Source organism: Nannobrachium achirus (genome assembly GCF_963921795.1).
Source record: "Nannobrachium achirus genome assembly, chromosome: 14".
NCBI classification, from domain to species: Eukaryota; Metazoa; Chordata; class Actinopteri; order Myctophiformes; family Myctophidae; genus Nannobrachium; species Nannobrachium achirus.
In genome coordinates, this window is record NC_137821.1 from 64,747,724 (window position 1) to 64,772,124 (window position 24,401).

Below are 24,401 nucleotides of genomic sequence, written 5' to 3' on the forward strand. Positions count from 1 at the left end.
GTTCTCAGATTAGGGACGTTAGGGTTCAAGTGGTTAATATAAAAAAGGAGAAAAAAGTTTCTATCAAACAAAGATTTGAAGGACCCCCTGTAGTAACTCTGAGGACCCCCTAGGACAGTGTTTCTCAAATGGGGGTACGTGTACCCCTAGGGAGTACGCATAGGTACTGAAGGGGGTACTCAAGAAATTTCCCCAAAAAGTATAAGTCATGCTAATATTGTTCAATGTTCATCGTTAAATAATTGACTACAATTGAATTAGGAGGGGAAAAAAACATGTTCTGTTATGTTTAATGATGACACATGACACAATGGAGAAACTTGATGTGAGCTTGAGTAGCTAACCCAAATGACATGGTACCAGGCAACTGAGATGTGTTTTAAAGTTGTTTGAATGTATTGAAGTTATTGACATGAAAACCGTCTGAAACTCTTTCACTCCGTGTCTTATTTGTGATTTGATATTCTTGAAATGGGTTAGGGTTATCATAGCCATAGCATCATATACCACTATTTATTTATATTTTAATTACAATTTTATAAGCAAAATGTTGTTGCCGGGTAGAGGGGACACTTGTATTCAGAAATCAGGGAAAGGGGGTACTCAAGCCAAAAAAGAAGACCCTTGGTATAGTTTATAGCAGTGGTTCCCAAACCTTTTCATGTCAAGGACCCCCAAATTGACCCCCATTTGAAAAGACATGCCAGGGACCCCATAAGAGAAGATTTTTATGGCTCTAGCAGTGATTCCCAACCATTTTATGGCATTTCTATGTCTGGGACCCCAATTTATATTGGAACCAAATGGAACCAAATTCCATTTGTGCACACTTATAACTGTATAATACACACTTATAACTGTATAATTACAGTTATAAGCACTCATACGTACTTATAATGCAATCACATCTTTCTATACATCGTATTCTCCTATTTGTAAGACATTATATTCACGTTATATTGCTTTATCATCACTCTTATGCATTGTAATCACAGTTACAATGCATTATACTGTCATTATAAGTTACTGTAAGTGGTAAATTGTTGCTGATAGAGATAATACTTGACCTTATAAGTCATTATAAAATGCTTTATAATGTGTTATGATTATAGTTATAACGCATCATGAGCACTAATGAGTTCTTATAACTATAATTATACAGTGTTATAAGCAGAATATTGTCGCTGTCGGGCAGAAACCTCGTATCTCCAAGTTTCAATTTTGTATGTTCTTTCGCAAAGTAAAGCCCTGCTTCATCATACAAGGCCGTCACACAAAAGTAGTGAAAACAGCAGATCTACAAGCACACAACGCCTCGCGGTGTGAGGCGTTGTGTGCTTGTTGATCGGCTGTTTTCGCTTGTTTAAATCATTTTTTTTAACCCTCTAAGGCCCACGGTTGTAATATTACAACGTTTGTATTTTATACAAAAAAAGGTTTAAATCATTTTATTTTAGCTCCCCCTACCACCTAAACACCACCATTGGATTCTATTGTTTAGTATTACAATGCCATTGGCCACAATATTTGCATATAAATACCCCCCACAGTGGCTGACATTCACACCCGCCACACCCGCTGAAATTCCAGAGTTTTGACGAACAACATCTCACTTTTTCATGGAAGCTATACCTCAAAAAAACATAAGTAAAATGCCTGTACTATTCTTTTTGGTGATCATTAGAATGTCTAGAACATGTACACATGTTATTATTTTGAAAAATATCCCCCATATGTAAATTAGAGCATGATTTATGATTTTTGATTTATGGCTATAAAATCTTACAAAAACATTTTTTTGAAAAAAACATTACATTTTCCTCTGAATAGGACTCCTACAACACCATCTGATTTTTTTCAATTTTTTATTTCAAGTATTTCTTAATGCGGGCCTTAGAGGGTTAAATGATAAATGCAGAACGAACGTTTTTTGGACATACAAGGTTTCCACCCGACAACGACAATATAATACATTATGAGCATGTTTATAATGCTTTTTCTTTTTCTTACTTCTTTGTAACTTGTAACCTTAAACTGCTGTGCTGCCTCTGGGCAACTGAATTTCCCCTGTGGGATAATAAAGGTATCTATCTAATGCATCATAGACATAGGATGCATACTGTAGCAAGTCTGTTTCTCACCTGTAGGACCAGCTGGATGGCGAGTGGTGGTCGATCGAGGCCGTGTTCACGGCTGTACTGAAAGCGGTGGAGGACGCCCAGCATGAAGCTCTACGACCTCTGGAAGAGAAGAGACGAGCTGCGGAGAAAGAGGCAAAGGAAATCACAGACGACTTGCAAAGAGAGGTCAGCGAGCTCCAGAAGGCCATCACTGACCTGGATGACCTATCAGCCTTAGAGGATCACATCCACTTCCTTCAGGTGAGAGTTTTGGGGCAATGGTTACCCGACTTTTTTAGCTCAAGACCCCAAAAGAGAAATTGGCCCGGGACCTACAAGCTCACAGCCCGTCGCTTCGCGTTGTGAGCTTGTAGCTATTTTCACTAGTTCTTAAACATTTGTTTTCTAATTGGAATGGAATTTCTTAATTTTATATTTTATTTACAAATTAAATTAGTTACAAATTAACAATACTTTATTCATGACAATCTTAGCTTTTGGGGGGATGTTCTTTTGAAAATGTTTTGAAATCATAATAATTAAAAAAATTAACCAAAAAATGAAAGGACCCACAAAAATGTGTCTGACCAAGTGGGAACCAATGGTTTAGGCTTTATGATTCAGCTGCCTGTAAGCAAGCAGATTGAAATCATCTAAAAAAACAATACATTATTTAGTTATTAGTATGGCTCTCCATTTTAGCTCAAGACCCCAGACCCGAACTAGTGAAAATAACAGATCAACAAGCTGTGAAACAGTAATATCCATTCATCCCTCCACTACTTTGAACCCAAACAGCAAACCTCAAAGATTACTTCCATTGTTATGGAATATTCAGCACACCTTCTGGAGAATGTCCCTACACTGAGGATTCCTGAGGTGTCCTTTCCTCTACTGCCACCTTCAGGCCACGTTTCCCATTTGCATACAAGATATTGCTAAATCAAACAGGCAGATTGCTATAAAACTCTGGAGGATGGCCTTAACTAAATTCGGTGAACTAACCACACCATCCTTGTGACAAAATGTCCAGTTGCACACACACCATACTGTACATCAAATAAACGTAATGTGGTCAGTAAGGATGACGACTTTGTCGTGTTAAACCTATACTCCACACTTTGATTTGTTACTATGTAATATCACATTTTGATACACTAGCAACAAGGAATGTTATGAATATTTAATGGTGCCATGGCATTGGTCCGAAAGGTTCATTAGTCCGAAGGTTCATTAGTCCGAATTTGTTAAGAATACTATGCCTAACTAACCCTAACCTTAACCTCAGTAACCCTAACTAAATTCGGACTAATGAACCTTATGGGCAGTCCCCTATTTAATAACACATATTGCCAGTTGCAATTATCTTGCGGGCTCGTCTGTCTGCCTGCCAGCCACAATAGGCTCTATGCATATACACCATTTTGTTCTACTTCCGGGTGTCTTTGGACTTCCTTCACAGGTGTTACTGATGATACTAATTAAGGCTCTGTTTGATTTATTGCACAGTGGTTCACAGTGGTATCAAGGACCCCCATAACTCTGTACAAATGGAATCAACAAATGGGATCAAATGGACCCTTGCTGGTCCATTTGCTTCCATTTGTACACTGTCAGAGTTACACACCTGTATGGGGACATTTGGAACCCACTCAAGGACACTTTGAGACCCACTGGTGTAGCAGAGTGTTTCCAGTGAGCCAACATGCACAATATCAGCACCCTGACTCTGTTTGACCAGAATGGAACAGACCCTTCATTAGTATCATCGGTAACACCTGTGAAGGAAGTCGAAAGACACCCGGAAGTAGAACAAAATGGCGTATATGCATAGAGACTATTTCTCTCTCTGTGTGTCAGACATACCAGCCTCCAGTTCAGGAGGTGGACCGGGACTGGACAACAGTAGCCGTTGACACGACGACCTCCTTCGGCACCATGCGGACAACCATGGCCACCATGATGGAGAGAATCCAGTTGGAGCTGGGGAAACTGACCTCCATCGGTAACATTGACTTAAATAATAATAAGCTCAATTTCAAAGTCACAGAATAGCAACTAAATAATAACTAGAAAGTGTGGTTTCCTATTTATTGTCTGGGTAGCCAAATTGTCATGTTGAAGCGTGACCCAGTAGCGTAGCGACCCCCCGCCGGGCCCCGATGCGAGGTTTTCACCACAACTGATGAGATTGGGGCAGGATTGGGCAATCAGTAGCCAATAGAGTGTCTTCTTCTCAATCCGGTAAGCATTTCAAAATAAAACTTTTTTTTTTTTTTTTACTTTTTTTTCTTCTTTCCCGGAGCGGTGGCGGGCCCTAATGCCTCCGGGCCCTAATGCAACTGCATCGGCTGCTTCCCCTATAGCTCCGCCCCTGGCGTGACCAGTCCTCAAACTAGCACCACTCCCCCATTGAACTCAATGGATTCTATAATAGTGAAGTCACTGGGAATGCTGCTTCCTGATTGGCTAAAAGTTTACGGAAGCAAAAACAGGCCGGGCTAGAACAATAAATGGTAAATGGTGCATTTATATAGCGCTTTTATCCAAGGCGCTTTACATAGATTGTGCATTACATTCACCCATTCACACACACGATGTCGGAGGAAACCATGGAGAAATGGAGAAAATTCCTGATGAAGCCGGTCGATTTGACATAATGGCACAAAACTGTGGGAGGAGTAAAAAAAAAACGTGTCAAAAAAGTTTATCTAGGAAGGGAAAGATGGATGGATTGGTTAGATGTATCCGTCGACCGATATTATGACAATAATGATTGCAAATGTTTTACTTCACAGAACTCCAGAGGGTTCCACAGTTTGCAGGTGTGTTGTATTTATTTATTTATTTATTTATTTATGTATTTATTTATTTATTCCATTTACCACATAAACCCTGCCTATACTCTATACCAGGGGTCTTCAACAGGCGGTCCGGAACCCCTAGGCTAGGGGGTCCTCAGAGTTACTATATGGGGTCCTCCAAATCTTTGTGTGATAGAAACTTTATTAAGTATTGATGGTTCAAGAGGTTAAATATTTGAAAACACAAATTGACATTAATCCAAAATACACATTTTGCCTCACAGTGGACGTGAAGCTGGACCCGAACACGGCGCACGCGCGCCTCATCCTGTCCGACGGCGAGACGCGAGTGCGAGACGGAGGCGAGAGCGAGGAAGCGGCGGAGGCTGGGGAGCAGGGATTCGACGTGTTCGCCAGCGTCCTGGGTCTGGACAGCGTGAACCCGGACAGGTCCTACTGGGAGGTGGACGTCGGTGCCAAGACGGGATGGGACCTGGGAGTGGCCCGTGGCGACGCAAACCGCAAGGGCCGCCTCCTGCTGAACCCTGACAACGGCTACTGGGTGACCGTCCACTACGACAACAAGCATTACGCCGCCATGACGGTCCCGCCGACCCGCCTCGCCCCGAGGGAGCGCCCCCGGAGGGTGGGGGTGTTCGTGGACCGTGGCGAGGGCCTTGTGTCCTTCTACGACGCGGCGGCCGGCTCGCACGTCTACTCTTTCACGGGGTGCGCGTTCGGCGGCGGCGAGCTCTACCCGTACCTCAGTCCACACCTGAGGCGAGACGACGGCGGCAACGCGGAACCTCTAATCATATTTTAACTGGGGACCCCCCCACCCTGACGAGCACTAAGAGTTGAGGCATTACATTGTATAACATGGTTCTATTCACAATGTATATACTTGACAATTTGGCCAATGTTTAATTTGTCATTTTAGATGTATTTTAGATGTATAAAAAGTCCTTAAATTGTCACTTTAGAAATGTGCAGATACCCTCTATACACTTAAACTTCATGTTGTTTTCTTTACAGTTGAGTGAGAAAACAATGTTGCACATTAAGTTAATCATCTGGGGACCCCCCACAATAATTTGGGGACCCCACTGGGGGTCCCGACCCACAGGTTGAGAACCACTGCTCTAGATGAAGAATCTTCTTTGTAGTTTCCTGTAAAGGCCCATGCCTCCTGTTGGTCCCTCCTTGTTTCCCTGTTTTTCTGTGCGTGCGCGTGCGTGCGCGTGCGTGCGCGTGCGTGTGCGTGTGTGCGTGTGTGTGTGTTTAATGTAAAATGAATAAACATGTCATACATTATGAAAAATGTGGTCATTGGCCTCCATTATTACCATAGTGATAAATGTACAAGGTTACTTATCATTATTATAGAGAATGTTATTATGTGAATGTGTTGGATGCTGGACTGAATTGGATGCTGGGGATTGACAGGAAAAAAAATAAGAAAGGTCACATTTTGTCAAATAAACATTACTAATATGAGCTGAGTAAAATATACTCATAAGATGCATTGTTTAAAACAATGGCAATGGAAAGAGTCACTTGCGACATTGGCAAGACACTGAACCCCTATTCTACCACATCAGATACTGGATTCTGATTGGCTTAAAACAGTGGTAAATCAGTGACCCCACCCACTATTGTGTTGCAGTTGATTGTAACTAAATAACCTTGCTAGTAACAACTGTGTTTTCTTTCATTTATATGGTAGAAGTGGTAGAAAAGCAATTTACCATTCGAGGGTCTTCGCCTAGAAGGCTTCGCCTCGTGCCACAACCCTGAAACAGTGGTAAATCAGCCAACAACCCACTCCCTCTCATGGTAAATGGCTTACATAACCTGCTCCAGATAAGCAGGTTGGTGCCTTGCATGGTTTCCTCCACCATCGGTGTATGAACGAAGTGAAACATTGTTTTCTCACTCAACAGTAAACAAACCAACATAAAGTTTAAGTGTATAGAGGGTATCTGCACATTTCTAAAGTGCCAATTTAAGGACATTTTAATACCTCTAAAATGGCAAATTAAACATTGTCCAAATTGTCAAAGGCAGAAATTGTGAAAATAGCCGATCTACATGCTCACAACGACTCACAGCGTTGTGAGCATGTAGATCAGCTATTTTCACAATATAAAGTATTATTGTTATTTTTTTTTTCAACTTCAACTTTCGACTTTCTCTGGTGGCAGTCGACTTGAGTCCACTTGTCGACTTTTTCGTTAATGCCCTACTAGTGGACCAAGCTAAATGTAATGTATTGTTTTGCTCTTTTAATTGGACCGAAATATAGATGTACTACTACTACTAACGCACATCATTGTCATGGTCCGTACATACTGAGGGCAAATTGGCGAATAGCGAATTAGCGTAAAATTCGCCTTTTTTTAAAAACCTTATAAAGTCAATGGAAGCATCCACACCAAACGCGAATCTCGAAAAAGTATCAAAGTAAGCTCACTCTACCCTATTTCAAGAGAGAGAGAGAGAGAGTGGTGGAGGGACCTTCACGTTGCATTGAGGCCGAGGGGAACAGTGTTTTTCTCCTTTTCCGTGTCTCTCTGTGTGGCAGCGTGGCTGCTTGGAAAAGTACTCGAATGTATTACTGGTAAAAGCATGGTATGTTTTAGGCTAATTTATAACTGCAAAAAGACTAATGTTTTAAAATAAATCGCTGGGTATTAAATACAAAAGGATCCGAAGTGTAGTGGAGTAGAAGGAAAGTACTGGAAATTGGACTCATCTACAAGTACAGGCTACTCAAGTAAATGTACTTTTAGTTACTTTCCACCAGCTGCTGCGGGGACCTGCCAGTATGCTGGGACACAGGCTGAGGAGGAACGGTGAACGCTCTGCTCCCCTTCCCCTCTCTCTCTCTGGCCAAATGCACTGCATGCAGAGTGCAGACTCAGAGAGAGGGGATATAATAGGAAGAGCGCACTGTCTCGCGCGTGTACTATTTGTTTCCCTGGACCCTGCCTCCGTTCTACTCTCTCCTCTCTTCTCTTCTCCTTTCTCCTGCGCCAGAGGCAGATAATCACCCCCTTGTTTTAGGCGAATTAAGCGAATATTATACGCATATTCACGTCGCTTTTTGGTGTGTATGGAAAAAGGCGAATCGCAAATTCTTCGCCTTTTTGGTTCGCTTATTCACGTCGCTTTCGCTAATTCGCCGCTCTGGACAGAGCATAAGTGCTATGTAAATGCACCATTTACCATTCACGGTTAAAATTGTAAATGGTGCATTTATTTGGTACCTTTATCCAAACTGCTTCGCAGGTGGCTGTACATTCACCCATTCAACTAGGAATAAAGTACTTCAAATTAACCTCGCCTACCAGGCTTTCTGGGGAAAGCGTGGTGTTCGTTCACTACAGGCCGTTTGGTTTCCGCCTAATGCGCGGAAACCACTAGAAGAAGCAGCGTCACTTTGATTTGGTTCCCCCCGTTTGTTTCCCCAATCCCTGTTAAGATGCTCGAGTAGCCTAGTGTAGTCTTGCCAGTTGCTACGAGTTGGACTAAAAGATGTATATACCAAATGAATGTTTCAAAAGCAAAACTACTCCGCATCAAGGAGTTTATTAGGTAGGCCCTAAAAGTATGTCCTTGAGCGCAGGGGAATATTTTGGGTTAAAACTGAATCCGGTTTGTTCTTTCCTGCAAATTGTAGTCCCGCGCAAGACCGGTTACAACCCCGAAAAGTGAAGTGATCCCAGACTAACTTCAAATATAAATGTGATCTTCTGTTCAAAGTGCAATCACTGTGCTGTACGACACACCCACAGACAAACACTGACCTGCATTTTGCATAATAATTCATCTGGGAGTGACGCAACTTGTTCAGAAACAGAAAGTATACTGGCAGAGCCTTTACTGGGAAATGAAACTTATACTGACATTACAATAAAACAGCTGTGGAGCAAAGAGCAGGAGAGAGTGAAAGGAAACATCTGTTACTATCATCTGACTCTCTCAGCAGCACTAAGGTAATGAAGATCCTTATGTTTAATAGTTCATTATGTGTTCAGAAATAACATATTGTATGAAGATTTTAGCCGGTCGTTAGGCTGGTGTGTACTTGGTTTACCAGTCTGGACAAACTGGTCAGGCCATGGTGCACCTAATAGGTTTATCAGTATTAGGGCATTCACCAATATTCGAATATTAGAATATTCAATATCAAAGTCACTATTCGACATTGTTCACCGAAGTCGAATATTCCCTTATTTTAATGGCCATGCCTATGTTCCTCAACCCTATGTTCCCTCACTGAGGTTAAGGTTAGGGTTTGGGTTAGGGTTAGGGTTAGGCATAGTGGTTAACATTGAGGGAACATAGGGCTTTATTGTTTTCTCTCAAAAAAAGGGTTAATATTTGACAGTTTGGCCAATTTGGCCAGTCCTGTCGAATATTCGACTATTCGAATACTTTGAGGTCGAATACTAAAAGTCACTATTCGTGAATGCCCTAGTCAGTAGGCCTATAGTTGATTAGTTGGTCACCCTGTGTGTGCATTTCCCAAATTAATTCACTGGCCTATTTACTTGAAATGAACTGTGATGTGTACCCAAATCCAAGCAGGCATGTGGCAAGTTTCAGGTAGAGACAAAACATAATCAACTGCAAATGTCTGTATTAAAAATACCAAAGCCCTTCATATTGACCCCCAAATATTGTGTAGGTGCATACCTTAAGGGGAAGAGCTGTATATTATGTACTGTAAAGGTTATGTAACATGTAACAGTTAGTCACTGGTTGCACAGGACAGCGCTATTAATCTGTGCCCTGAAGTTTTTACTGGCCATATCTGCTCGGGTCATTGTTTTTTACCCCATTTTCTTTTTTTGTTTTAGTTTGACCTTGTTTTACTTGTTTTTAATGTCTATATTGTGTCCACTGTAAAGTACTTTGTAACATTGTTTTGAAAGGTGCTATATAAATAAAATGTACTTACATACTTACTTACTTACTTACTTACTTACTTGCTTACTTACTTACTTACTTACTTAATATTGTGTGAGGTATAAACCTCCCGGAATCCACCCAGGCCTTCCTCAGTCTTTCCCAGAGGATAATTTCTTAGCTCATTTGTAGCTCTTTTAGGCTACATCCTCAGTTATTACACTGAGGATGTAGCCTAAAACAGTGGTTCTCAACATTTTCAGGCCGCAACCCCCAATGAGCACTACGAGTTAAGGTATTGAATAACATGGTTCTATTGTCAAAATAGCAGATCTTCATGCTCACAACGCAAACATGTAGCTCGTCTATTTTCACAATTTCTGCCTCAAATTTGAGAATTTGGCCAATGTTTAATTTATCATTTTTAGAGGTATTAAAAAGTCCTTAAATCGTCACTTTAGAAATGTGCAGGTACCCTCTAGGCTATACACTTAAACTTTATGTTGGTTTGTTTAATGTTGAGTGAGAAAACAACGTTGCACATTAAGTTAAACATCTGGGGACCCCCCAAACATAATGTGGGGACCCCCCTGGGGGGTCCTGACCCACAGGTTGAGAACCACTGGCCTAAAATAGTTACCTAATGTTTTAAATTGGGCCTTGAGTATGCTTATTTCCAAACTTGTAAATTAATTTTGTCCAATCTGTATGGTATGGGGTTTCAAAAGTTAAAGTATTGTTAAAAATCTGCATTACTTAATTTACAAGAAGTCTATACGATTAGAGGATGTAGAGAAATAGTTAATTATGATCAACGTTTGCCTGTTGTCTCTCCTATGGTACCGACATCAATACAGCATGGAATTGTAGACAAAATTGTGGAGAAAATCGTATCCAACGACAACAAGTTATATTCTCAAGTTTTGTGTCTGAGAGGCTAAATCTCATCAAACGGTGGTCTGTGAAAAGGGTTGAATACCACTGATTTAACCCAGGCAGGGGCGTCTAGGGGGTCCCTGGAAGCTTGTATATCTGCTATTTTTTTCAATAGTTAAAGTACCCAGGGCCTAGAATGTGGTGCGACACCCCTGAACCCAGGGGCATCATTTGTGGTATCAGAGGATGGCAACTGCCACCTCCTAGTGTTCACATTTAACCTCAAATTCAGTTGAACATTTTCTCTTTTCGCCCCCCAAATAAATATCGAAAATATCAGGGCTGCCAAAAAGGTAGATTGTGATCTACCAGTAGATCACATACTGTAGGCTTTGCAGGTAGACCACATGACATGCCCCTACAAATATATAATTAAAATATAAACAAAAACCAATTCAATTTGGCATCTGTCACTTGAATTAAGGTGAGTATTTTAGAAATCAGTGGTAACAAATGTTTTGCAACCCCATATTTCTTTCTGAAATGACCCCTCTGATCTAACCAAACTTGGCGTCATTGTGCCCTATTCCACCAGAGACATGGCCTCTTCTTGTCCCGGATCGTCCTCTGTACCGGACTGCCTGGAGCAGCACCTGACCTGCTCCATCTGCCTGCAGGTGTTCACCAACCCCGTCACCTCGGCCTGCGGCCACACCTTCTGCAAGGACTGTCTTACCTGCAACGCCACGTACAACGACCGCTGTCCGCTGTGCAAGAAGCCCCCCGGCTCCACTAGAGGTGTGCATCGGTACTGGCCTCACGATTCAATTTAATTACGATTCACCAGGTAACGCTTCGATTCGATTCGATTCGATTCGGTTCGATGCATTGCGATGCATCTCACTTTTCTATTTTACTGCACAACACGGCAAATTGTTTATCAGTCAAAAACAAGCAGTCAGATATACAGAACAACATATTTTATGTACAATTATCATATACAGTATTATTACATCGTTGTTGTAGGTGGAAACCTTGTATGTCCATAACCAACTTGTGTGCTTGTAGATCGGCTATTTACTCTAGTTTTGTTGCTGCAGTCTTGTATGATGAAGCAGGGCTTTACTTCACGAAAAAAATATACAAACATGAAACCTGGAGTTGCAAGGTTTCTGCCCGACAGTGACGATATACAGTACTATAAATATGTTATAATTATATATCATTATATTAAGGCTTTGATTATCGATTATGTCTCGTTGCTGCATTGAACTGAATTGAATTTCATTTGGATGCAATGCATTGCTGAATCGATTACTTTTGACACCACTATAGGCTAGGGCATTCACCAAATATTCAAACATTCGAATATTCGAATATCAAAGTCACTATTCGATGTTGTTCACCGAAGTCGAAAATTCGCTTTAAAAATATTTAAAAATATATAATTTATAAAGCTTGGCTAGATAGGAAGTCATAAGAATGAGTTGTCAATGCCCCTGGTGGATGAATTTGTTAATGCTCTTTACCAGGGCTTCTCAAACCTTTTTAGGCCATGACCCCCAAAATAAACATATTTGAACTGGGGACCCCCACCCTGACAAGCACTTGGAATTGTAGGTATTACATGCTATTACAATTGTAGGTATTACATGCTCACAACGCCTCGAGGCGTTGTGAGGCTATTTTCACAATGTTCGCCTCTTGCTTACTTAATATTTGACAGTTTGGCCAGTCCTGTCGAATATTCGACTATTCGAATACTTTGAGGTCGAATAATTTGAATACTAAAAACCACTATTCGTGAATGCCCTACTATAGGCTCCACACTGGACGTGAACATCATTCTGAAGAACCTCACCGAGGACCTGAGACAGTCCAAAGAGCTGAACAGCCTCCTGAAAGAGAAAGAGGAGCTGGACACCTGCGCAGCTGATGAGGTTATTGGGGGAAATATTCATGTCCAGTCAGAGTGAAGGGTTTATTCAGTTTTAGTCATAGTCTTTTGAATGAAATTTTATTTAGTTTTAGTCATATCTTAGTCACCTGAGAAGTTTTCATATTTTTAGTCATCGACTAAAATATCACTAGTAAGACACCTCAGGGCGACAAGCGTGATGTGGACATAAGGGATATGGACATCAGGGATCTCCATATATGGGCATAAAAGGGATTTGTTCCCCTGGCATCACAGGGATCTCCATTTCTCCATATATGGGCATAAAAGGGATATCATAAAAGTGTGATGTCAGAGCGGCAAACCCATTCTGGTAGAGTGGTTCCCCTGACATCACAGTGACATCAGAGCATGATGACATGATAACACATTTTTACGGTCGACCGTATACACGTGTACAATACATGTGTACACGGAGACAAACTGTGACATTTCTCATGGTAAACTGCGACCTTAGGTCGCAATAAGATTTTAGTTGACTAAATGTACATTTGATTTTGTAGACAAAAATGTGTTCTGGCGGGCCTTGATGGCGTCGTAATGGCTGATTTTACACTTGTTTGAATGCTGAAAATATCTGATCTTCAAGCATCCAGCATACGCGCTGTGACGTGTTGGGAGCTTGTAGATGTTGTATTCAGAGAACAACACGCGAGCGCAACATAAAATGACTTGTCTTTTAGTTCTCCACTAGATCTCTTCTCCATTATTCCCTCCCTTACATTTTAGTCTAGTTTTTTAATTCTTGACAAAATTGTAAAACATGTATTCAGTCTTAGTTTTAGTCACCGTAGCTTAGTTTTTGTTTAGTTTTCGGCAGTGAAAAAGGCACTACTTTCTCACAGAACAATGTTCCTCTCAGGTATTCTGGAATGATGTCATTTCTGTTGGGACGGCTGTGCAATTTGTGTTGTGACTAAGCATACAAGAGAGACATTCTGTCGGTACGCCGACTTTATTTCATTCTCAAATTGAGTTCTGTCAGAGTGGCAGACTGGAGTAATTATGTTTCTTTTCTTTTTCTTTTCTTTTTTTTAAATTAACACATCTAAATAAGGTGCCATGTGACGTGTGTGTCGGTGTCAGGAGGCTCAAGGCCCAGAAGTCGTGCCTGGTGTGCCTGGCGTCGTTCTGCGAGGCGCACCTGGCCGGCGTGCACTCTGCAGCCAGGCTGAGGGGCCACAAGCTGGTGGAGCCCCTGGACAACCTGGACCAGAGGGCCTGCCTGACCCATGGGCGCCCCCTGGAGGTGTACCACAGGAAGGAGAGCCGCTGCGTCTGCGTGCTCTGCATGGGCGAGGGTGACGACGTGGTCTCCCTGGAGATGGAATGGGAGCAGAGGAAGGTAATAGCCATTCTGGAGAGAAGTTGGGTGTCTTCTCAGTTCTCAATTCCTTCAAAGGTGTTACCAATGATACTAATGAAGGCTCTGAGTCAAGGTGCTGATATTGTGCATGTTGGCTCACTGGAAACACTCTGCTACACCATACTCAAAAGGGCCTTTTCCACCGGCAAAGAACCGGTTCCAGAACCAGTGCCGGTTCAACATTCTTGGAACCTTGGTTCGTTCTTGCGAACCGGCTTGCGTTTCCACCAGATCGAACCACGATTGAACCAGAGGAACCAAGGATTTTGTGGTTCCCGTTCGGAACCAACTGTTACGGTTCCGAACCAACTCCGGTTCTCGGTGGAAAAGCTCGCCTCTGGTTCATCCCATAGGCGGGAGAAAGAACCAGAACCGGTTCTTTGATGGTGGAAAAGGCCCTGAACGTGTGGTCCAGGGACCCTCATGGTTCCTTGGGGGTTCCAAATGACCCCTTAAAACAATCAAACCAATGAGACGCAGCCAGGACAATCTCCAACTGGGGTCATCAACATGTCCGTCCACGGACTCACATTAGGAGTCCACCATAGTAGTGGTTCTCAAATGTTTTATTTGCAAGGACCCCCATAACACTGAGTGTGTTGAAACGGAACCAAATGGACCTGTAAGGGTCCATTTGGTTCCATTTGAACACTCTTCAGTGTTACAGACCTGTTATGGTTGTTCAGGGCAGTCTCTTCTGATATTATTGTCACCACAAGCATAGCGATGACCCCTGATCTCCAAGAATGCATGTAGTGTGGCTGAACTTTGCTTTGTGGTACAGTATGTGTATGAATGAACTTCAATTAGAGTTGGTAATGATTTACTGAATACTGTATGTGCCGTAGGCCTATGTGAGTAGCATATGTGACATACTGTACAGCGACTGAGAGCAGTGATGGCTGAGTGGTTAGTGTCCATACCTAGGTCTCCGGAGGCCCCAGAGGTCGCAGGTACGATTCCCCGCTCCAGCTATCACTGCTCCCCTCCCCCTCGCGCTCCTTGTGGGCAGCACTGGGTTCAGCTGGGTTAAGCTGAAAAAAAGCAGCTGGGTTGGGCTGCGATTTCTGAATTTCCCTCGCGGGAGGAGTAGGTAACTATATTATTCTTGTGATAGCAGTGACAGGCACATGCACACATAGACATCAAAGTGGGCTTGAGCCCCTGCCCTTTTATCCTTCTGTAAAAGGTGCCCTATCCAGACCATGAATGCCGATTTTACTGTGGTGAAAGAAATGCCAAATGCTGCACTTTGCATGCCATATACTGAAGCCAGCATTTAAGAGAATTGCCTTGTCCAAACTCTCCTGAACTTGAATGCAGCATCTTATGTTGAAAGAATTGTAGAAATCCATGTCATTACGCCACATCTCCGGTATTCACTTGATTATGCTTAGTTTAGTGTGGTATTAAGCACTGAAAATAGCCGACCTCCAAGCTCACAACATGTCGCAGCGCGACGCGTTGTGAGCTTGGAGGTCAGCTATTTCGATATTTCTACCAAAAGGCCCTTTTAGAAGTTTCAGCCCCTGCCTCTCTAACATTCTCTGCACATCCCTGAGTAGTGACATGTATATGTTTGTTGGCCACAGTCTGAGCTTGACGACACCAAGAGAGATCTGCAGCAAAGGATCAACAGGAGAGAGGAGAAGGTGAAGGAGATCAGCACGTCTCTGTCCCACCTCAAAGTAAGCCTCAAGTTTAAGACTATAGTTTATTCTTAGTATAGGTTGTACTTAGGGCTCGGACACACTGTACGATATTGAAGTGGTCTGTGATTATTGGATCGTTAGAGTATTTCACACAACACAAGTGTCTTTCTTGAAATTATCGTCTGTCATAATGTCGTTGTGGTTTTCACACTGTAAGATTGATCGCCGACAAGGGATCACATATTACACCAAGATGCAATGTAGACCCGAGACATATAGCCAACATTTGTTTTTATTCCAATGTCCGACGAAAACATGAAAGGCTCCTGTGGCCGTGATATGTGCGTGCAGCGAGGCAGGACGCAAATGATTCTCACACACACACACACACACACACACACACACACACACACACACACACACACACACACACACACACACACACACACACATAGAGCACTGTGCAGGTGCACAGTGCTCAATGATTTCATAATAACACCAAGCAGTGCTGCTGCGCGTTTTATCAACATTGAAGTGAGATGCGTTGGTTTTATATTTCTATGAAACAGCATCTATATTATTATGAAACAGACTATTATTTAACAGCAATATTACTACCAATAAGACCCCTGACTTTACCCTCGGAGTAAAGTTCTATACTATAGCCTATTCATGATATATCCATCTATCCATACAGACAGACAGCAAAGCTGTCCTGTGCTCATTTAACACAGATCTTCTCATTGTGCGTTCGCAACCTCTTTCATACTGTATGACGTCCAGTCTGTGACAGAGCCAAATATCAAACTTGCTAGAGATCTAGAAACCCTCGGGAAGGGATCGCCAAGCACTATTATCGCGGCCAGCAAAACCTCGGTGAGCAAAGCCCGATCTTGCGGCAGATCGGCGGTTTTGTCGCAAGCGCCAAAAATGGTCTGCGACAGCATAACCGCCTCAAAAAGTCGGGCAGTGTGTACGAGCCCTTAGTCACACAACAATCATAAGCAGTCTATTGTCCCATAGGGATATTCAGTATCACAGTCTATTGCAGTGGTTCCCAAACCTTTTTAACTCAAGACCCAAATGAATAAATGTCTTCACACGACCCAAACCATGTGAAAATAACTGATAACTACAAGCTCACAACATGTTATCATAATAACAATAAACTACATGTATGTAAATAATGGGGTATTTAATGAGACCATTAACAATGGGTATAGCCTGGTTACATTTTGAATTCTGGACATTTAGCCTACTTGTAAGGGCACGATCACACAGCACTTTTATTCCACCTACTGTATAAGAGCGGATTCTGCCAATGCATTTCAATGGGAATGGAGTGTTTTGCTGCCATTTGCGGATTTGCTGCGATTTCTAAAAAATATAAAAGCTCCATTCCCATTGAAATGCATCGGCAGAATCCACCTTCATAGGTAGAATAAAAGAGCGGTGTGACCGTACCCTAACAGAGTATTTTCTATATTGCAGTATTGATACTTTTAGTTTCAAATTAGTAAAGTAAAACAAATGTTAGCACTTTTTCCACCACTGCTTGTAGGCAGGGGTGTCGCACCAAATTTTGGGCCCTGGGTACAAGGATTCACTGCGGGCCCCCCATGAATGTTCTTCATAAGGGAAGGGGGAACCATTTAGACTGGGAATGCATTATTACACAATATTTTGTGCTTTAAATATTGAAAAAATAACAGATATACAAGCTCACCGAGTGCCGCGCTGCGAGATTGTAGATCTGCTATTTAAAAAAATATATATGTTTCTATGTCAGTGGTGCTCAAACATTTTCATGTGAAGGACCCCCAAAATTATATTTATTGGCCACGGACCCCATCTCAAAATGTTTAGTTCCAGGGACCCCCCCAGAAGCAAATGTTCTCTTAAAATATACATTATATTCAAAGATTTGCACACATTTTCATGACTATATCTGCTATTTCTCAATAGCTAAAGTATAAAATAATTAAGGCCCCTCCACCTTGGGCCCTAATAACTCAGTCCCACTCCCCCCCCTCCCCTTGTGACGGCACTGCTTGTAGGACCAGCTGGATGGCGAGTGGTGGTCGATCGAGGCCGTGTTCACGGCTGTACTGAAAGCGGTGGAGGACGCCCAGCATGAAGCTCTACGACCTCTGGAAGAGAAGAGACGGGCTGCGGAGAAAGAGGCAAAGGAAATCACGGACGACTTGCAAAGAGAGGTCAGCGAGCTCCAGAAGGCCATCACTGACCTGGATGACCTGTCAGCCTTAGAGGATCACATCCACTTCCTTCAGGTTAGAGTTTAGCCAATATCAGTGGTTTTCAACCAGTGGTCCACATCAAGCTATACACTCTATATCAGGGGTCTTCAACGTTTACAGGCCAAGGACCCCTTGGTTGAGAAAGAGATGAAGCAGGGACCCCCACAACTTTTTCAGAGATACCATTTTAATTGTTTGACAGCACAATCATCAGTGTACGGTATTTTGGATTCATGTCAATTTGTGTTTTTAGATATTTACACACTTAAACCGCCAATACTTAATTAACTTTCACTCTGTACTTAGTCTGCTCTTTCCCCCTCTACACCAAACCTCCTGCCGAAAATAACTGATCTACAAGCTCACAACGCCTCGCAGCGCGAGGCGTTGAAAGCTTGTAGATCTGCTATTCCTTGGCTAAAGTTCTCAGAATATGGACGCTAGGGTTCAAGTGGTTAATATAAAAAAGGAGGGAAAAAAAGTTTCTTTCACAAAGATTTGGAGGACCCCCTGTAGTAACTCTAAGGACGCCCTAGGGGTCCTGGACCCCCAGTTTAACACTCCTGCTCTACATATAAATGACATGTATGGTCATTGAGGGTAGACAAGTGCTATGGTAAGTGCTATGCCTATGGGCTAAGGTGGAGTCTTCAGATTACGGTGAAAGCTAGGAGTGAGTCTGCAGTTCTAATTGCAATGGGGAGTTCATTCCAGAAGAGTCTGGGACGAGTGGAGCGTTGTCCTGGTTTTTTAGCGAGGAAGACATTTTATTTTTGACTGACTTGATATCTCTCCAATGATACAACATCAATACAGCATGGAATTGTGGCCAAAATCGTATCCAACAATAACAAAATATTCAACGTTTTGGCTAAATGTCATCAAATGATGGTCCGTGGATCAAATGCAGAATAAATAATGAACCTTGATATCAAAAACACTGGCCTAAATGATTCCAACCTTTTTAGCTCAAGACCCAAAAGAGCAATCAGATGTTTGCCCCGGACCCAAACTAGTGAAAATAGCAGATCAACAAGCTGAAGCTTGCATTGTGACTTTTGAGCAGTGCTCCTGGAAGGAGCTATAAGCTCCAACATCTGGCTTTGTCCGGGCTCTGAAGTGTGGCCTACATCTGGCCTACATGTTGGCACAAAGCACTCCAAGTTTGTTTTACGCCCAGTGTCACATTGGCCCTAGAGCAGGGGTTTTCAAAGTGGGTGACAGGGCACCCTGGGGTGCAGTTACGGGAGTCCAGGGGTGCCGCGAGATAATTTGATAATATTTGGAATTTTTTCGGACACTTTTAAACTTGAAGTGCAACGTTATTTTCAGTCAGTTCTAACCAAAATGGCTATTATCTCAACCTTTTCCTCGCAACATAATCACTGTCGGGCAGAAACCTTGTATCTCCAAGTTTCAAATGTGTACGTCTTTTGGTAAAGCAAGGCCCTGCTTCATCATACAGACTGTCGCACAAAACTAGTGAAAACAAGCACGATCTAGTGAAACTAGTAAAAACAAGCCGATCTACAAGCACACAACGCCTCGCGACGCGAGGCGTTGTGTGCTTGTAGATCTGCTGGTTTCACTAGTTTAGTACATTTTATGGATGATAAATACAAAACGAACGATTTTGGACATACAAGGTTTCCACGCGACAAGGACGATATGCTATAAATATAAGGTGCTGGGAGTGAAAATTATAATGTAGGGGTGCCTCGGATTAAAAAAAAATATTTATGGGGTGCCCTGAGACAAAAAAAAGTTTGGGAACCCCTGCCCTAGAGAATGTATAAAATGTGTCATTTTATGCATATGGATGATTCTGTATCATGTCCTTTACTGCCATCTTCAGGCCACATTTCCCATTTGCATACAAGATATTGATAAATCAAACAGGCAGATTGCCATAAAACTCTGGAGGATGGCCTTAACTAATTTCGGTGAACCAACCACACCATCCTTGTGACAAAATGTCCAGTTGCACACACACCATACCTCAACATCAAATGCCCAATATTAACTTAACATGGTCAGTAAGGATGACAACTTTGTTGTGTTAAACCTAAACTCCACATAATTACTATGTAATATCACATTTTGATACACTAGCACTCAGTAAAGGAATGTTATGAATATTAATAACAGTTTACAGTTTACAGTTTAGGCATTTAGCAGACGCTTTTAATCCAAAGCGACTTACAATAAGCAGATACAACATCGCAATAATAAACAAGATAATAGGTCAGTACATTAACAGCAATATAACAATGTAAATGGATATCTATCTAGAGAAAAACACAATATAATCAAGTTCTAAAGAAACCTAACAAACAAATGTTAACTAGCTTCATGTATGGTCATTGATTTTACTGTAGTGCTAAGGGTTTAGGTGGAGTCTGAAAAGGTGAGTTTTCAGTCCACGGCGAAAGGTAGCGAGTGAGTCCGTTGTTCTAAGTGCGACAGGGAGTTTATTCCACAACTTGGGAGCCAAGAGGGCAAACTGTCTCGGACGAGTGGATTTTTGCCCTGGAGTTTTTAGCGAGGGTTCGGTCAGCATCCCTGTGTTGGCTGATCTAAGTGAACGAGTGGGGGTGTAGGGGTTGATCAGCTTTTGGAGGTATGGAGGAGCCATACCTTTGGCTGCTTTGAAGGTCAGGATCAGTGTTTTGTATTCCATGCGGGCCGCAACCGGGAGCCAGTGGAGGCTGCGGAGAAGGGGAGAGACATGTGAGAACTTAGGCTGGTTGAAGACCAGTCGTGCCGCGGCATTTTGGATCAGTTGGAGAGGTTTAAGTGCACATGCCGGGAGACCAGTGAGGAGAGAGTTACAATAGTCGAGTTTTGATATGACAGATGTCTGAATGAGGAGCTGCGCTGCCTCCTGGGTGAGGAACGGTCTGATTTTACGGATGTTATAGAGTGTGAACCTACAGGACCGGGTGACTGATGCAATATGTGCCTTAAATGATAGCTGGGTGTCCAGGACCACACCAAGGTTTCTAGCAGTCGGAACTGAAGTCACCAATGCATTATCTATGGAAATAGTGAGATCTTGCATGGGGCAAGACTTAGCTGGGAAGAAGAGTAGCTCCGTCTTGTCCGGGTTCAGCTTGAGGTGGTGGGCTGACATCCACTGTGAGATGTCGGCCAGACATGCAGCAATGCGCTCTTCCACCTGGGTGGCAGAAGGGGGGGAAGGACAAAAACAGTTGAGTGTCATCAGCGTAGCAGTGATATGATAGATTGTGAGCAGAGATTACAGCACCAAGGGATTTGGTGTACAGAGAGAACAGCAGAGGGCCAAGTACGGATCCCTGGGGGACTCCCGTTTGGAGGGTTCGGGGGGATGAAAGCAAACCTTTCCATGAGACCTGGTAGGTCCGGTCCGACAGGTAGGAGGAGAACCACTTTAGTGCCGTCCCGGTGATGCCTAGGTCAGCAAGGGTGTCCAGGAGCAGCTGGTGATTCACTGTGTCGAATGCCGCTGATAGATCCAGAAGAATCAGGACTGCAGAGTGGGATGCAGCCTGGGCAGCATGGAGTGCTTCTGTGACTGCTAGGAGTGCCGTTTCTGTGGAATGGGCCGGTTTAAAACCTGACTGGTTGGGGTCCAGCAGGTTGTTCTGTGAGAGATGGAGAGAAAGCTGGTTAGAGACCACACGTTCAAGGGTTTTTGAAAGAAATGAGAGGAGGGATACCGGTCTGTAGTTCTTGACGTCCGAGGCGTCAAGAGTTGGTTTCTTGAGGAGTGGTGATACTCTGGCTGTCTTGAAGGCAGCTGGGACACAGCCTGAAGTTACAGAACTGTTGATGATGGCGGTTATGAAGGGGAGTAGGTCAGGTGCGATCGTCTGAAAGAGTGGAGAAGGGATTGGATCCAGGGCACAGGTGGTAGGTCTAGAGGAAGTCACTAGTTTTATGACGTCATCTGCAGAGAGAGGGGAGAAGGAGGATAGACATGTTATGTTAGGGATACAATTGCGTGTTTTCGACACTGTATTCTGGGGGAGATGGGAGAATGAACTACTGATATCATCAACCTTCTTTTCAAAGTAGGTGACAAAATCGTCCGCTGAGAGGGATGAAGGAGGGGGGGGAGGGGGGGGTTTGAGGAGGGTTGAGAATGTGCTAAACAGTTTCCTAGGGTTTGAGGTACATGATTGGATCTTTGTGTGGTAGAATGATGATTTTGCAGTGGAGAGTGCGAGTGAGAAACCTGACAGGAGTGCGTGAAAGTGAGATAGGTCCTCTGGTTGCTTCGTCTTGTGCCACTTCCTCTCTGCCGCCCTGAGAGGTGTTCGCTCAGTTCTGAGGGTTTCAGATAGCCACGGAGCCGGTGGATTTGGGCGTGCTGGCCTGGTCGAGAGAGGGCAGTGCCGATCGAAGGCTGAGGAGACAGAGGAGAGAAAGGAAGATGTTAGAGTGTCAGGAGGGAGAGAGGGAAGGATATCTGGGGTTGGGAGGGAGGAGAGAATGGAGGAGGAGAGAATGGAGGGATCCAGGGTCCTCAGGTTGCGTCGTGTGGTGACAGTCCGAGGGAGGGTCTGTTTAGATCTGTGGATAGAGAGGGAGAGGGAGAAGGTTATGAAGCAGTGATCAGAGTATTTTACAGGGGTAACAATGAGGTTTGAGGGGGAGCAGGCTCTGGTGAACACAAGGTCCAGTACATTCCCTGCCTTATGGGTGGGAGGGGAAGGGGTGAGGGACAGATCAAATGAGGACAATAGGGATGTAACGGGGAGATACTTCTCTTCAGTTGGTAGGTTGAAGTCACCCAGTAGAATCAGGGGTGTTCCATCCTCCGGAATAACACATCTTGCCAGTTGAAATTATCTTGCGGGCTCGTCTGTCTGCCTACCAGCCACTATTTCTCTCTCTGTGTGTCTCTGTGTCAGACATACCGGCCTCCAGTTCAGGAGGTGGACCGGGACTGGACAGCAGTAGCCGTTGACACGACGACCTCCTTCGGCACCATGCGGACAACCATGGCCGCCATGATGGAGAGAATCCAGCTGGAGCTGGAGAAACTGACCTCCATCGGTAACATTGACCGGCTTTTCTTTACAAAACAGCAAAAAAATAAATACAAAAAAATGTATTCATGAAAAACATGTTAAAAGGTTAAAGGCTATATAAGTAAAGGTTATAAAAGTGGAGATTAGAATTAGATAGTCTGAAATAAAAGGTCAGATCAGGATGGAAACACAGTAACCGATATTATGACAATAATGACTGGACTTGTTTTACTTCACAGAACTCGAGAGGGTTCCACAGTTTGCAGGTGTGTTGTAGTTATTTATTCATTTATTACATTTCCACATAGACTACCAAGCCGACGTGCAAGCTCATGTAAAGCGTAGTGCTACGCCACGTTGTGAGCTTGCAGGTCGGCTATTTTCACAGAACCTTTGCCCCTAGAATAGGGATGCTAGGGTTCATGTGGTTAAAAATACCTTGAATACAAACACAGTACATGTTTAGCATTTCAACAGTGCATATTTTGGCTCGCAGTGGACGTGAAGCTGGACCCGAACACGGCGCACGCGCGCCTCATCCTGTCCGACGGCGAGACGCGAGTACGAGACGGAGGCGAGAGCGAGGAAGCGGCGGAGGATGGGCAGCAGGGATTCGACGTGTTCGCCAGCGTCCTGGGTCTGGACAGCGTGAACCCGGACAGGTCCTACTGGGAGGTGGACGTCGGCGCCAAGACAGGATGGGACCTGGGAGTGGCCCGCGGCGACGCAAACCGCAAGGGCCGCCTCCTGCTGAACCCTGACAACGGCTACTGGGTGACCGTCCACTACGACGATGAGCATTACGCCGCCATGACGGTCCCGCCGACCCGCCTCGCCCTGAGGGAGCGCCCCCGGAGGGTGGGGGTGTTTGTGGACCGCGGCGAGGGCCTTGTGTCCTTCTACGACGCGGCGGCCGGCTCGCACGTCTACTCTTTCACGGGGTGCGCGTTCGGCGGCGGCGAGCTCTACCCGTACCTCAGTCCACACCTGAGGCGAGACGGCGGTGGCAACGCGGAACCTCTGGCCATCGTTTCTACTGTGAAGATCTAGAGCAATGGTTCTCAACCTTTTCAGGCCGCAAACCTCAAAATAATCATATTTTAACTGGGGACCCCCCCACCCTGACGAGCACTAAGAGTTGAGGCATTACATTTTGTATAACACTCATCAATCACAGACTTACAGATGGCCTTCTTGTAAGTAAGGAATGCTGGCACAATGTTTGTGAACCTCTTGGGAAGTTTTGCCAGCCATTTAGGTTTGTTAGCAAACCAGTGCTTCTTGCACACCTTGCAAATTTTGATTTAGTTTTAGTCATAGTCTTTTGAATAAAATGTAATTTAGTTTTAGTCATAATTTAGTCACCTGAAAGGTTTTAGTTTTAGTCTAATTTTAGTCGACTAAATATCATACGTTTTTTTGGCAACTAAATCTAC

The 24,401-nt window shown here is 43.6% G+C and overlaps 1 protein-coding gene across 1 annotated transcript; it reads left to right on the top strand.

The window, feature by feature from the left end:
• Window positions 1-11,313: 11,313 nt before the first annotated feature.
• LOC308298634 (E3 ubiquitin-protein ligase TRIM21-like) lies at window positions 11,314-24,015 on the top strand (the record flags this gene model as incomplete). Its single annotated transcript, XM_080742277.1, has 7 exons — window positions 11,314-11,512; window positions 12,536-12,680; window positions 13,758-14,016; window positions 15,630-15,725; window positions 17,747-17,980; window positions 22,846-22,990; window positions 23,462-24,015. The coding sequence occupies 7 exons, from the start codon at window positions 11,314-11,316 to the stop codon at window positions 24,013-24,015; spliced, it is 1,632 nt and encodes a 543-aa protein (XP_080598403.1).
• Between the last annotated feature and the right edge of the window lie 386 nt (window positions 24,016-24,401).